This window comes from Prionailurus bengalensis, chromosome C2 (genome assembly GCF_016509475.1).
Source record: "Prionailurus bengalensis isolate Pbe53 chromosome C2, Fcat_Pben_1.1_paternal_pri, whole genome shotgun sequence".
NCBI lineage: Eukaryota > Metazoa > Chordata > Mammalia > Carnivora > Felidae > Prionailurus > Prionailurus bengalensis.
In genome coordinates, this window is record NC_057350.1 from 147,597,208 (window position 1) to 147,612,294 (window position 15,087).

Genomic DNA, 15,087 nt, shown 5'->3' on the forward strand with positions numbered 1-15,087 from the left:
GATCCCATGATTAACTGTATCCCAATCAGTTTGCCTTGGAAGAGCCATCGGAGCACAGACCTGAAGCTTGTAAATACCATCCTCCAACTTCTCCCTTCTGAGACACCACTAAGACTCTTGCAAGGCAGTGTTCCCTGTACTCGACAGAGCCAATAAACTTAGCTTTGCTTGATCAACAGGTTTTCTAAAGGTCTTTGGCAGAGTTGGTAGTTGTCAATCCTAAGACCAAACAGAAAGTGAGAGATAGGATCAGTTCCGTGTTCTAATCTAGTTGCAGTTTGGTTAAGTAGATTAGACAGAGCCCAGAACCAATGCATGGATAACACCAAGGAAGTTATTGCTATAGTCTGGAGGAGAGGTGAAAAATGTCTGGAATTTGGACAGCTTGGATAAACGGATGGATTGGGGACATGTCTTGGAGGGAAACCCAAGAAGGCTTGCTAAGTCATTGGACAGTGGGGGGAGAGAGAGACCCACAAGGTATCAAGCCTGAATTATACATTTTGGTTTGCTACACTAGATAGGAAGTTGTGTCATTCACTGAAATGAAAACACAGACGAAAAAACAGGTTTGAAGATGAATGTAGGGTTGGGGTAGGAAATCATGAGTCAGTTTTGGGCTTGCTGAGTTTGAGTGAGACACCCTAGTGGAGTTGTCGAGTAAGCATTAGCACAGTGGTCCAGGAACTCAAAAAGGTCCGAGAAACAAAGCAATGACCAAATACTCAGAAAATATTTATTTTCACCTCCACTCTGGTCCCTATAAACATTTCTTATTTTTGAATTTTTTTTTAACATTTATTCATTTTTGAGAGACAGAGCGTGAGTGGGAGAGGGACAGAGAGAGGGAGACACAGAATCTGAAGCAGGCTCCAGGCTCCGAGCTATCAGCACAGAGCCTGATGCGGGGCTCAAGCTCACGAACCACGAGATCACGACCTGGGCCAAAGTTGGACACTTGACCAACTGAGCCACTCAGAAGCCCCTAAACATTTCTTAATATTTCAAGTCAAAAGACCCTCTCTACTGCTGCCCTCCAACTTCCAAGGCAAAAAGGAGACAGGAAAATTCCTAATCTAAAAAAAAAATAAAAATTCCTAATTTGAGAAAGGTGCCATGACAGTATGAAATAATTATTTCCCTCTGAGACCAAGCTGGTTCTCAGTGCTTTTGTTTGCCAAGTAACTGTGGGATGCCAGGCATAGTCAGATTGCTAGGATTGGTCCACGATGACTCTTTCCTCTCCATATAGCTACAAAAAGTGAAGACATTTTTTTCTAATTTTTAGCTACGGCGCTCCACCTACACCTGTCCCCACATGGGCCTTCATTTTCAGGGTCAGGGTGCTTCATGTAACCAGTCTCATGCCAGGAAAGAAGGGAGTGGAAAATAGAATAGAGACGGAGAGGTCTCATTTTTCCCCATGTGTGATTCCAATTGAACCTGGGGTTGTCCTTTGTGCTGTGAGATTATTTTTCTCTGAAGAGCTGGTCAGGTGTCGCTTACTGTAATGCTGCTATTTGAATGGGTTCCCTAAAACCAGGGGCTTCCTGAAAAGGGGGCTTTTTTAATGCATCCTGTTGGATTAAGCAAGTGTAATCCAATTTTTCTTGAACTAAACCATATAAAATAAATCTCAAACAAATCAAAACAAAATCAAACCATTTCTAATTTGCTGGAATGAATTCCCAACAAGATCAAGCTAGCTCAAATGGAATGTGATCAAGGTAGAGAGACGTAAAATTGCTTCAAACTGGAATCAGGCCAGCTCTGATTATATTAGGTGAGTTCAGACCGGTTTAGATTAAGAGAAATAAAACTGGTCCTGAAGAGGTTAAATTGAACCTAAAAAAAAAATTTTTTTTTTCCCTGTTCAAAATTGGCTCTAATTGAGTTAAGGGGATTAGGACATTTCAAGTTGTATCAATCCATTTCCGGTTGGATTAGGTAAATGTGACCGGGGCAAGGCTGACGCTGCTTAGCTTGGACCAACCAGACCAGATTCCAGTTAAAATGGAATCAAACCTTATCAACCTAGGTTATTTCTGAGCTCTCTGGAAAAATAATGCTTTCAGAACTGGTGCCACTCAATGCATTGTCACAGTGGCAAAAACCACAAGTTGCCTGTCAGTACCTGTCCTCATATTTTTCTTCACTACTAACAGAACTACTTATATGGTTGTGGGCATCAACATATGTAGAGCTTTAAAACACCCACAAAAACAAGCAGACGAAAAATACTGTATTTCCCATTCTTTCCCGAAGAGAAAGTGTGTCACATGAAGAGGGGCGGGGGGTGGGTAGCTCCTGGGAAAGTTTCTTTCTGCTTCTTGCTGCTCCAACTTGAAAGTTGGAGAAGATGGCTGGAACCACAGTGCACAAATTACACCCATGAGTAAAACTTGATGAATGAATCCATCTCTAAGGATGGCAGGGTGAAAATATGGAAGGATCTGGGGTCCCTCCCCAATAGGGTGGAGGTACCATCCAGCGGTCAGCACCCCTCCCAAGTCTCCCCAACATTCACCAGTCCCGCTCAAGGCTTGGGTGGTAAGCACCTGTATTCTCTGCTTGTAAACCTCTTAGGGCCATGGAAGTATGATCAGGATGGTCAGGGAGCTAATACTCCTGGGATCAGCTCTCATTCAGTTAATTCCCCAATGCATTAAATACCCCATCTTCTTTGCCCCTCAGATGGAACACCTGTGAGGTACGTTCTACACTCTTTCCCAGAGGTCATGGACAGTCGTCACAGCATTAATTTGCTCACTAACATTCACTATACTGGTTTCCTTCTTCACTCCACTGGCTCCCAAACAGTGCTTTCTGGGCTCACCAAGTGATCAGGCTTCTTGCTCTCAAATCCTTATCTGTGTCTTCTTACTGGGTAACCCAAGGTAAGATACCAACTCCAGGTTATCTATGTTGGAACCTCCTTTGAATAGAGAAAAATAAACCCCTCCAATGAAACCACAATTAATTGGGGTTTCATGTGCATGCTACTAAATCTCATCCTCTTTGATGCAGTTAGCAACGAGATACTTCTTGAAGTCCAAATCCCTTTATGTAACCGGATCTTTTTTTTAATAAAGAACTATTGTTAAATGTCAAAAGCCAAAACAGGAATTTTAGAGTGTCTATGCCAACCAGTTGAACAGTTTTCAACCAACTGAATCAAGTCTACTAACTGCGAAAGGAAATACTGAAAATTATATTTTAAATGCCTGTTTTTAGAAAATAAAATTTCAGTGAGACATTTTAACGATGGCCGGTAATAACGAATAGATTGCCAATTCTAAAGGAAATCTGTTTTCACTTGACCCGTCCCCAGCATTTGATATGGTTGGGCATTCCCTCCTCCCCCCAAAATGCTTCTTTACTTGGCCTGTGGGTGACCACTCTCTTGGTTCTTCCTCTGCCTCACTGGCTGCTCCTTTTCAGTCTTCATCGCTGGTCCTCTCCATCTTGTGCTCAAGTCCCAGGGCTCAGTCCTTGCCCTGCCTCTCCTTTTATATCTCTGGTCTAGACCTTTAGATGATCTCACCCAGTCCCATAATTTGAATTAACATCCCTATGCTGGTGGTTCTTAAACTTGTAGCTTTAGCCCCAACTTCCCCCCTGAAACTGAGACTCAAAAGTAATTCCTTACATCAGACCTGGTTGTCTGGCATAGACACCTCAAATTTTACGTGACCCCAAACAGGTTAAACTACTCTCCTCAGAGTCCTTCTCTCAGCAGATGGCAATTCCTTTCTTACAGTTGCCCAGACTAAAAGTGTACGAAACTCTCCTGAATCCCCCATTTCTCCTGGAATACTCCACTCCATCAGCCAACCTTATCAATTCTACCTGCAAATGCCTCCAGGGTCAGACCCCTTTTCGTCACTTCCCTCATTGCGACTAGTATAAACTATCATCATTTCTTGTTTGAACTCTTGTGGTTGCCTCCTGTTTGGTCTCCCTGAATCCACGCCTGACCACAGACATCCTATTCTCCAAACGGTAATCAAAGTGATCCTTCTAGGGGCACCTAGGGTGGCTCAGTTGGTTGAATCTCTGACTCTCGATTTCAGCTCAGTTCATGATCCCAGGGTCATGGGATCAAGCCCCGGATCAGGCTCCATGCTGACAGTGGAGCCTGCTTAAGATTCTCTCTGTCTCTCTCTCACTCTCCCTCTGCCCTTCCCTCCCCATCTCTCAATCTCTCTCTCTCTCTAATTAAAAAAAAAAAGTGACCCTTCTAAAATAGAAGTTGAATCACATCAATACCCTGTTCAGATTGTCCAATGCTATTTCTGTCTGAATCTAAGTCCCCACCCACAGGGCCCAGTGTACTGACTCCCAGATACTTCTGTGATGTAATCATCTACCACTCACTCCATGATTCCCTCTGCTTCAGCCTCGCTTACCTCCACAGTGGTCCTTGAACATACTAAGAATATTGCTCCTCAGGCCTTTCACTGACCATATCCTCAATCTAGAATACCCTTCCCCCAGACACCCAGATGGTCCCCTCCCTCACTTCCTTAGTCTCCCCTCAAATGTCACCTTATTAGAGAGGCCCTACCCCAACCAACTTTTCTCCAATAGCACACGCTTCTCTCCTCTCCATACTCTTCCCCTCTATTCTCCCTAATCTTTCTTCAAAATTCTTATTACCACCTGATTTGTTACATATTTACTTGTTGTCTGCCTCAACTAGACTGAAAGCCTCAGAGGAGCGGGCACTTTGTCTCATTCCCTGAATATCCCTGGCACCTAGATAGTTGCCCAGGATGTACTAGGCACACCATCTATATGTTCAAGGAGTGAATGAATTACAATTAACCTTTTGTTGGAAAATTATTCTTGACCATTCAGCCAAATACATGATTGGGGGTGGTGTATCTGAATATGTGAAGGATCAAAGAATGGACTTTTTAAAGTATCTGGTAACAGTTATTCTTTTCATTGATCAAGGAACTATCATCTCTCAAGAAAAGGTCCAACGGGAGCTGAGCCATGGCTATCGGGTTCCCGATAGAAGACAAAACAAGAGACAAATCCCCACTTTGCTATAACTGCTTTTTCCATTTTACTCAAGGTGTTGGCTAAAAAACAGACAGCTTCCAACCGACTCATTCAATCATTTAGCTAAAATCCCAGCGGAACTCAATTCACTTCTAAAATGCATTGAGAAAACCCAGTAAAGAGGAGATGACAGGAATAGAAAAGTCGGTAACATTCAGTGGGCGCTAATGTTGCTTTTTATTTCATGAAACCTGAGTTATTGCAAATATCAATTTCAGGAACATTTTATGTAGACATTAAAACAAAGAAGCAACAAGATATGTAAAACACACATGCACACACACACACACACACACACACACAAATAGTTATCACCAGAGAATAAAGTGATTCAGAGAAAGATTAAAATATTCTTTGACTGATGGAGATATTGAGAAAGCACACACCTGAAGTGAAAACATGGAATAGAGCAATAGTACACATCTGCTTTTTACTCTTCAAAATGTAATCAACACAGTTGACGATATCGTATGGAAGCTTATTGAATATGCGAAGTCTAATACTCTTCAATCTTTTTTGCCTCCCAAATCAGAGTTCTAATCAGATTCACAACCTTACCTGTGGAACTCCGCACCCACACCTCTGAATTCTGTTTATTTCTTAGTCAAATAGAATTCTCCTAGAAACCCAGGACCAGGATCAGAGACAGAATTACAATCACCCGCTCCCAAGAGGAACAGGGGAGGTGTCTGCACTGAAAAGGCCTCCAATTCCCAGATTCTCTGCCTAATATAAACCACTTAATAGTCTACACTGACGTTTCAAAGCTTGATAAAGGGAATGTTGTATAACCCTGGACTTCATTCTGGTTATTTCCTATACGCAGAGAATAAGATAAGAAATGGGCCCCTCACGCCGAGAGAGATACATAGCTGGAGACATCTGTATCTAATGTCTACTCCAAGCTAATGGCACAAGCGCTTTGGGAAGTGAATGAGTACCATTGCTTTCATTAAAAAGGCCATGCTACAAAGTGTCTGTCCTTATCCTTATCTCTAATTTAAGTAATTTAGAATAGATCATGGTTAATTTTAACTTTTGAGAATAAACATTCAGCTGCACAAAAGATACATCTTTGTAAAGTAAACATCTTAAACAGTTCCTCTGTTCAAAAATATATATACTTCTGATGCCCCTAAACACTTGTGCTACAGATGCCATGGCCGTATTTTCAAACTGACTCAGGGGTCGCTGAAATATTAGCTATCTCTTTGCTGGCAAAACATCGGAGTTATTATTCAGTCTTCACAAGGTTGCACTAAGCCACTGGTTCCAGATTTTGCCTTGCCTCAGAATCACCTGGAAAGCTACTTCAAATACAGAATGTTGAGTCGCACTTGAAATACAAAGGGTCTGGTTCGGTAGGTCTGGGCAGGGCTGAGAACCTGTATTTCTAACAAGTTCCATGGCAATGTTGATGCTCCTAGTGGAGGGACCACCAACTCGAGAACCACTGCTTTCAACTATTAATTTACATGTTCTTGAAAAGGGCAATCGAAGCTTAGAACCCAGGCCCTGTGTGGTACTTACTAAATAAACTCTCTTCGAGGCTGTGTCCTAAAGACAATTTTTGAGCAAGTCCATTTTTTCACTTCCTCCTTTCTAGCAACACTAGTGCCCAGGCAGCTAAAGAGTCCTTAACACTATTTGCTTAGCATTTCCGCTTTGACAGGCCAGACCAGGCCACCTTTCCTATTTCTCACCAGAAGGGCCACAGTCTCCATGTCCCCAGATCCCCAGGACAGGACCCGTGCCTCTGGGGAACCAAAAGCCACAGCTACATGTCTCTCCCCAGTAGGTCTATCTCGTCCAGGAGGAAGTCCATGTCCTCCCGGCTCACTTGAGGGCTGATCACCACCTGGCGGAAGAAGTTGACCTTCCCCCGGTGGGGCTGGTAGCCCAGCATCAGGCTTCCCTTCTTCATCATCCGCTCCTTAATGGTTGGGGCCACCTGCACGGGCGAGAGGAGGGAGGCGGTGAAAGACAGAGCGCATTCCTGCTGCATTCCAACCAGGCATCTGATACTCACTGGCATCCACTGTGGACCCCGTTCCCTTGCGCACAACAAGGTCAACGTTCATAATAATCTACTGAGAACCTGCAGCATATGAAGGCTGATCCAATGGCTTTAGATCAGTTAATTCATTTAACCTCCACAGTGACTTCATGAGGGAGATACAGATATCCCCATTTTTGGATGAGGAAATTGAGGTACAAGGTGATCAGTCTGAGGTCCCATGTTCAGAAAAAGTCAGTGAAAGAGAAGGCAGCCTCACCTAAGCCCACACTCTGAACCCTAAATCATTAGGCACTGCTGTCTCTTTCAAAACAACCCAGTGTCCCCAGAGAGCACAGATTTAAAAGTATCAGATGTCACATTCCCAACTTTGAACTAAAAACTCTTCCAGTTCAGGCATGTTTTTATTTTTTTAAGTTTTACTTAAGTTTGAGAGAGAGAGAGAAAGAGAGTGAGGGGGGAGGAGGAGAGAGAAAGAATCCCAAGCAGGCTACAGACTGTCAGTGTGGAGCCTGATGAGGGGCTCAAACTCATAAACCCTGAGATCATGACCTGAGCCGAAATCAAGTTTGGGATGCTTAACTGACTGAGCCACCCAAATGCCCCTCCAGTTCAGGCATCTTAAATAAAGAAAATTAGCCCTGGGTGGGAAAACACACACACACACACACACACACACACACACACACACACACACACACACTAACAGTCTTGCATCGATAGTCTACAAAGGAAAACATGAATACAGATATTATGCACGGTTCTGCTTTGAAGACTAATATTTTATTAGTTTATTAATAGTATGTGTGAAACATAAACACTCTTTTATTAAGAGGTGTAAAGGCAGGAATAAAACAGGAAGCCCCTATTTTAAAGATTTCCAGGTAACACAGGGAAAATGGGACCTGATAATCCAACTGTACAAATTTTTCTAAAAGTTTAATGTTTGAAGAAATTAGTCCAATTTAAGAACTAAATGGAAAAATCAGCCCATTTTCATATCGGTAGTGTGACCACCCAAGAACTAGGTTATAAACTTTTAAAAGAGCAAAGCTGCTCTTTGAAATACCAAATCAAACAATTTAAAAGAGCGCACTCTTCCTGGCTTGGAAAGGCAAGCAAAGGTTTTCCATTTTCCTTTTAACTGTTTCAAAATTTGAGCGCGCCTACATGAACATATGATGAAAATATAATGAGTTTATGTTCTCATCTCCTCAGAAAGATGAGTCTTACTTAATTCAGAAGGGAAGAAAGCATACATAAATAACACCAAGCATGATGTGCTTTGAAATTCCTTAGGTTAGGGTCAAAATTCTCTGTTCCCACGAGCCTATTTCAGGGTGTGACCATCCCACACCACTCTAGTCTTTAAACATACCTATGTTTTGTCAGATATCCCCCTGAAAACAAGCCAAACTACTTTATCTGACATTCATCTTGAGCTATTGCAAAGCTTATGGAAAAATTGGGGGTTTTAGACCTCTATTGGCAGGATGTGTTAGACTCACCCACAGAGCCTTCCAGGGGTGTGTAAGGATAATTTTAACTAAGTACTTTTTCCCCATATGTGCTAATTTTAGAACCTAAATCTTGCATAACGTGGACTACTCTAAGCCTACGACAGCAAAAACAAACATCCATTAAGCACAACCACATTGCCATTCTAGCAAAGTATTGGTGTTCTCTCACTGTATAATGAGACATGAAAAGAAAATCTATGAGCATGAAAGAAAAAAAAATATAGAAAAAGAAGATGAAGTCAGAGGTCAAGTTAGTGAAAAAATATGAACGATCAAGTTCTACAGATTGCTGGAAGTATGTCACAAATTTTACCTGAGCTCTTTAGAGATTAGGAAAGCAGGGTTAAATAAACATCATCTCCAATCTCTGCAAAATTTAGTGACAAATGTTCAGTGGATGCTAAAAGGAAGCAAGTAGGGAACACTCTACATACCTATGCTCTACGTATATCTGTTTGAAACTCTTAAATATGAATGCTCCAAGCATCCACTGAGTTTTCTTGCCAAGCTCTGTATTTAAGTATCATTTGTTATTGGAATTATAAAAATCTTGTGAAATGATATATAAGCAAATGAAAGGTGAATGCGAAAAAAGAGAGTGCTTTCCATAAAAACTAATTTGAAGCCTTTGGAAAGGCTGGATGAAGTCGGGGCGGGGGGGGGTTTGCTAAACATCCCCGCAAGTCAGGTGCAGGAACAGAACTGGAAAAGCCTTCAAGCAGAATCTAGAGTCTAGACTGATTCTGCACACAGATGGCCACACAGCTGCCACACCCTCACTCTGCTTACAGAAACAGGGGCTGGACGGGACAGATGACTCCTGTAGTTAACGTAAGAACGGTAAAGGCCCTTTGATCATCGGATCCCGACTCAAGAAAAACCTCACTTACTTTTGGAAAGCTTTTAGAAAAAATCCTCATTTGACAGGGAAAAGAAAACAGCAGCCTCCCACCGAAAGATGGGGGAAATAAATACACATAGATATATTTTAAGTTAAAATGTTTAAGTCACGTATGCATCACATTTTCTTCTAGGAGTATTTGCTGTAACTGACCAATCCTCACCACCTTGGGTAGGAGGGTTTCTTGTGTGACTATGGATGTGAATGTGTGCGTGTGCATGTAGGTATGTGTGTGTGTGCACATGTCTGTGCACAAGCACATGTACATTACACTTTTTAACCCACCGTTTGTCATTTAGTGCTCTCAAAAACCTTCCTGTTTTGTCACAAAGCAACGAGGAACCATGGTTTGACTCAGGTTCATGACAAAGGTACATTTAGTTTTATTTCAAACAAGTGGCCTCTTGATGTAAATGGAAGGTATGAGGGAAAAATACAATAGCACCATTGCTGATAACTATAACGTGGGTCACATAACACACATATCTGGCCAGGAGAGTCACAGACTATCAGTTTTAGAGCTTATGGGTTGTGGTTCTGCTGACTTTTTTTAAAAATAAAAATTCCTTTCAGATTCATCTCTTTCTTCCTCTTGGTACCCAGGGGCATATAACAGGCTCTGGACTATAGCCAATTTTAAATTTAAAACAGGCATGTTCTTGGCTCAAGCCTAGTCTTCATTGTCTATTCCTGTTTACTTTTCAATAACCCTATTTCCCCCTTCCCAGTAATATTTTATGCCTTCCCTTTGGAGAGCATTAGAATTTGGATCCCAGCTCACAAAGTGTCAGAGGCTCACACGAGGCAATTATCAAAATGAATCTGTCAGTTTTGCCTTTCTTGTGAGCAAACCAAAAATATTCTCGAATGTGTGCAAGAAAGATAAAAGAGGACCCGTCGGCTCTTTCAATATAAAGATATTTTGGGTTTTTACAATTCTTGTCATTGTAGAATGGGCCTCCGCGGCTAAATACACATATACATGGGAACCAAACTTCTAAGCCACCTTTTGCCACTGATGTTCAAAAAATTATAAATAAATGACTAAATATCTATGTGACTCAGAACAAACTAAGCAAGGGTTTAGCAGTACAACACTTATTTTATTTATGTGCCCATGCATATATGATTAATTCCTAGAGGTGATTAATCACTCCTAGGCAAGAAGGGAAGATCTCCTTTATCTATGAACGCTTTGCGGGGAAAAGCAAGCCATAAGCCACACCAGGGCTGATACTCACTAAATCTCTGTCACAAATTATAATTGTAGCAGTGGGACTGGTTTACCCTTGTTGCCAACAAATATTTTACCAACTCTTCACAATCTCCAATGTGCTTTCACATATCTGATTCCCACGAACTCACATTAAAGCTTATTTGAAAGGAACCCGTGTTTTGCAATTTAGAGACCAAGAATGGTCTCATTAACGGCCAGCTTATCATATTTGCACCTAAAAAAAAAATCACCTATTTTCTATTTATAAAACTCCACGCACAACCCAATGCTGGATAACCTGGATATTCTCTTTTGCTGATCGAAGCAGAGAAATAGTCCTAATCCGACAGGATGGGATATTCACAGGGGAAAGAAAATATGCACAAACTAAATGTAAGTATCTGAATATCGCCCCTAAATGGAGCATGCATGGAGGAAAGCAATTTGGTAGGAGTGAGATTGCTTTCCAGCTCTCAATTATTTTACTGCTGGTTTTCCTTCAAATTGTAAATCAAATTCTTTTCGCATGCCTCAGTGCCCTGGTCCCTGCATCTTAAGTGGAGGAAGATCCTGACATTTCTATTTGGTTGCACAGAAACTTAATCGACACGTTTCTGTAGGATTGCTGTCCCCCCACCCCCGCCACCTTAAATTATGTTCCAGCAATGATTTAGTCATTTAAACAGAATTCTGTTGTCACAGTCCTGCAGCATAAAATAGCATTTGATATTTAAAAGTTGCTTAAACCCAAGGGAAAAATAGAAAACGAAACTCTCATTCTGGCCAACTACAGTAATTTGATAACAAGTAACTGACCAGACACTAGCATAGCCTTTCAAGAAAATAAAATTTCATGTCCATTAAGTGGTATTTCGTCTTAAAAATTTGTAACATATTTAAGGTTGACGGTAACACATTTTCGATACACAAAGTGTCTTTCAAACTGTGAGGAGGAGGTTTATTTTTTCCAATGCATTGCAGAAATACTTTTGTGAAATGCAACAAATGCGAACTATTGATTGAAAATGAATTACTAAATAAAAATGTGGTAAAAGACAGAAAACTACAAGCCCCATTAAAAAAATTTTTTTAATTCAACAGTAAAGTTAATCTGTTAACGTGTCGTCAAAGTTTCTAAGCAGGAGCTCTTGAGTTCCATATTTTTCTTATCGCAGACTGGGAATATTCAGTTCATGGATCTGCAAAGGGCTAGAGATGACCTTTTGAAGTCTCTGCTGCTCTAACTCCCTTGGCTCCTTGTGGGTATAGATTATGCTAGTTATGAATCTTGATGTTATTTTGCATGTTTATTTACGCCTCTTGCCATGGTTCCCGTGCCATTTTGAATGCTGTCTTGTATTCCATCACAACACTATGCCTTAGTTTACCTAAATCATTTCCCAGTTGTTAAATCTTGGGCCTGCTTCAGTCATAATGGCATTTCAGTGAAACCATGGACCCAATCGTGAAACCTCTACATCAGTGTTTCAAAAACTCGTGCAAAGATTATAATAGTAAATGGCTCAAAACGGTCTAAACTTCAGGACCCATGTACGCCTATTCCCATTATCTGCTGTGCAGGTGAAATCAAGTCACATTTTTTTCACCTGTAGAATACACAGCATCACAACACCTAGGGTGGCCGTGAAGACAAATCCATAATTAAAAGAGATGATGCTTTTGCAGCTAATATGAGGGACAAATACTATATAAGCTTCTACTCTGACTCTAGACAACAATACGACCCAGAGCTTCTAATAAATCCAGACAGACTTGTAGTTTTGCTAAATTCTCCCACAAACCATGAACAAATCAATGCTCCTCAAACTCCAGATTTTTAGAGCTATTGTCTCAATTTCAATTTAATTAACCTACATTCCATTTTCTCCAAGGAAGCAAAGATTCTTTGGAGGTAGGAGGCTAAACTCACAATAATTTGCAGATATTGTGGGTAGAACATATAGTGGGCAGGCAAGCTAATAAACTGAAGAGTAAATTACGAGACTAGTATTGTAATTAACATCTTGTTCTAAGATTACCTTGCCTGAAAGAAACTTATGTCAAACGCGGAAAATTATCTACAATATTTTTCTCTCTATAAAAAGTCACTTGAGGGGCACCTGGGTAGCTCAGGCGGTTGGGCGTCCGACTTTGGCTCAGGTCATGATCTCACGGTTTGTGGGTTCGAGCTCCGCATCAGGCTCTGTGCTGACAGCTCAGAGCCTGGAGCCTGCTTTGGATTCTGTGTCTCCCTCCCTCCCAGCCCCTCCCTCGCTCATGCTGAGAAATAGACATTAAAAAATAGACATTAAAATAGACATTAGTGTCTCTCTCTCTCAGAAATAGACATTAAAAAAAAAAGAAAGAAAGAAAAAGTCACTTGAAAGAGTTTTAAATTTGCCTCTATCTACACTAAACTCCATACCTCCTTGGCCTCTTCTGTATTCCCCACAACAGTTTATGGACATACCGAGACCACACGTCTCCATACATGGTTAAGCAAAGAAACACGAAGAAAGGAATAAAATGGAGGCTAATGTTCAGCGGCTATACTTGAATGTTAGTTATTTTAGATCTGAGAGACGAACTTTTTTCTTTAAAGGGTTAGCTAGTAACTATTTTAGGTTTTGTTAGCCATGCAATCTCTGTTGCAAATACTCAACTCCCCCATCACTAGCATGGAAGCAGCTCTAGACAATATAAATGAGCAACGCTGTGTTCTGTTAAAACTTTATGTAGGGACAATGAAATTTAACATATGGTTTTCACATATCAGGAAATACTAAGCTGCTCGTGATGACCTTTCAACCAGTTCAAAATGTTAAAGCCATTCGTAGTTCCTGGGCTATAAATCAATAGGTGATGAGCTAGATTTGGTTGGGGACATATGAACCGACTCCCTGGTCAAAATGGAAAGATACGCGATGATATGTAAAATCTACCCTTTCAAAGGAAAAAGCGCATAGAAACTTATATTCATTGGTTTTTTTCTTTGTGCTTTGTTTTGTTTTCAGAAATTCTACATTGAGTCAGGAAATGCCAACAGAGCATGCCAGCAGAGCATGAAACCGGTACCACAGATGGGTGGACAGGCTTTGTCACTCTGACTTTCTTCCAGCAGTTATCCCTGACCAATCCCGAAAAGTAACTTGCTTTATACTTTCTTCTCAAATAATCTGATTTCCAATACAAAGCCTTGCCAGTAACTAACATTATACACTTGTCAAAACCCATAGAACTATATACTTTCAGAGGTGAGCTCTATCTGTATGTAAACTTTTAAATTAATAAATGAATTCCTTTAAAAATAAAAGAGGCTCGGGGCGCCTGGGTGGCTCAGTCGGTTGAGCGTCCAACTTCGGCCCAGGTCATGATCTCACGGTTCGTGAGTTCGAGCCCCGTGTCAGGCTCTGTGCTGACAGCTGAGAGCCTGGAGCCTGCTTCGGATTCTGTGTCTCCCTCTCTCTCTGCCCCTCCCCAGCTCGCACTCTGTCTCTGTCAAAAATAATTAAAAAAAAAAAAAAAACTAAAAAAAAAAAAAAAAAATAAGAGAGGCTCTAAGGAGACACGGAGCTTTAAGAGATTAGGCAAATAACTTTAATTCCCAAAGCCCAGTTTCCTCATCTCTAGGCAGGAGATGATAATAGGATAGTGCCCCTTCATTCAACTGATAAAATATGGAATATGATACTATAGTGCAGCATGTAATGCGAACAGACGGTACTTGATGAAGATTAATATTCTTATTCAAACAAAGTCTAGAGCACAAACTCTAGAAAGGAAACGGAGGTCTAAATTGGGATGTTTCTTTCCAGTTCTGTCACTCACCGCATGTCCTTAAGCAAATCACATAATTTCCCCATAGCCCTGAAATGAGAAGGGTCATGGTAGCCACTTTTGGGTGTACAAGATAAAACTATTTTGGACGCAGTGGCACTTGAAGTTTTTCTTCATGGTGAGCGGTGCGGCCTAGTGGAAATTGACTGGCTCAAAGTTTTTATAGAGGCTCTACAGCACATTACATCAAACATTTAAATGTACCCACTGTGCTTATTAAATGTGATTCACACATGATAATGGAAGATTTCAGGTGAGTTGTGGGTGACTAAGCTAACATAAATTTTTGTTTGATGTCTGATTTTCCACTTTCTCTTTTGCATTTTGAGGCGATTTTTAAAAAACAGCAAATATTTTTATATATCCCTGTACAATTCCTCTGTCCCCGCCCTAATTTTTCCTGATGGCTAAATAAACTGGAGTTTACTGAGTGACCAATTTTCCTGTTTCCTCAGGACAGATCAATTTATACCTGTAATTATCAATACGTGCCTTTCATTATTATAAGTGAGTCTAGATGCTGAGT

At 41.0% G+C, this 15,087-nt stretch overlaps 1 protein-coding gene across 1 annotated transcript in view; it reads right to left on the reverse strand.

Annotated features, from left to right (window-relative positions):
* Window positions 1–5,228: 5,228 nt before the first annotated feature.
* The window catches only part of GADL1 (glutamate decarboxylase like 1), a 169,837-nt gene continuing 159,978 nt past the window's right edge, over window positions 5,229–15,087 (reverse strand). The window contains exon 15 of the mRNA XM_043595602.1: window positions 5,229–7,021. Within this exon, the coding sequence (XP_043451537.1) occupies window positions 6,848–7,021 (174 nt within the window). The 3' untranslated portion in view covers window positions 5,229–6,847. The remainder of the gene's footprint in view (window positions 7,022–15,087) is intronic.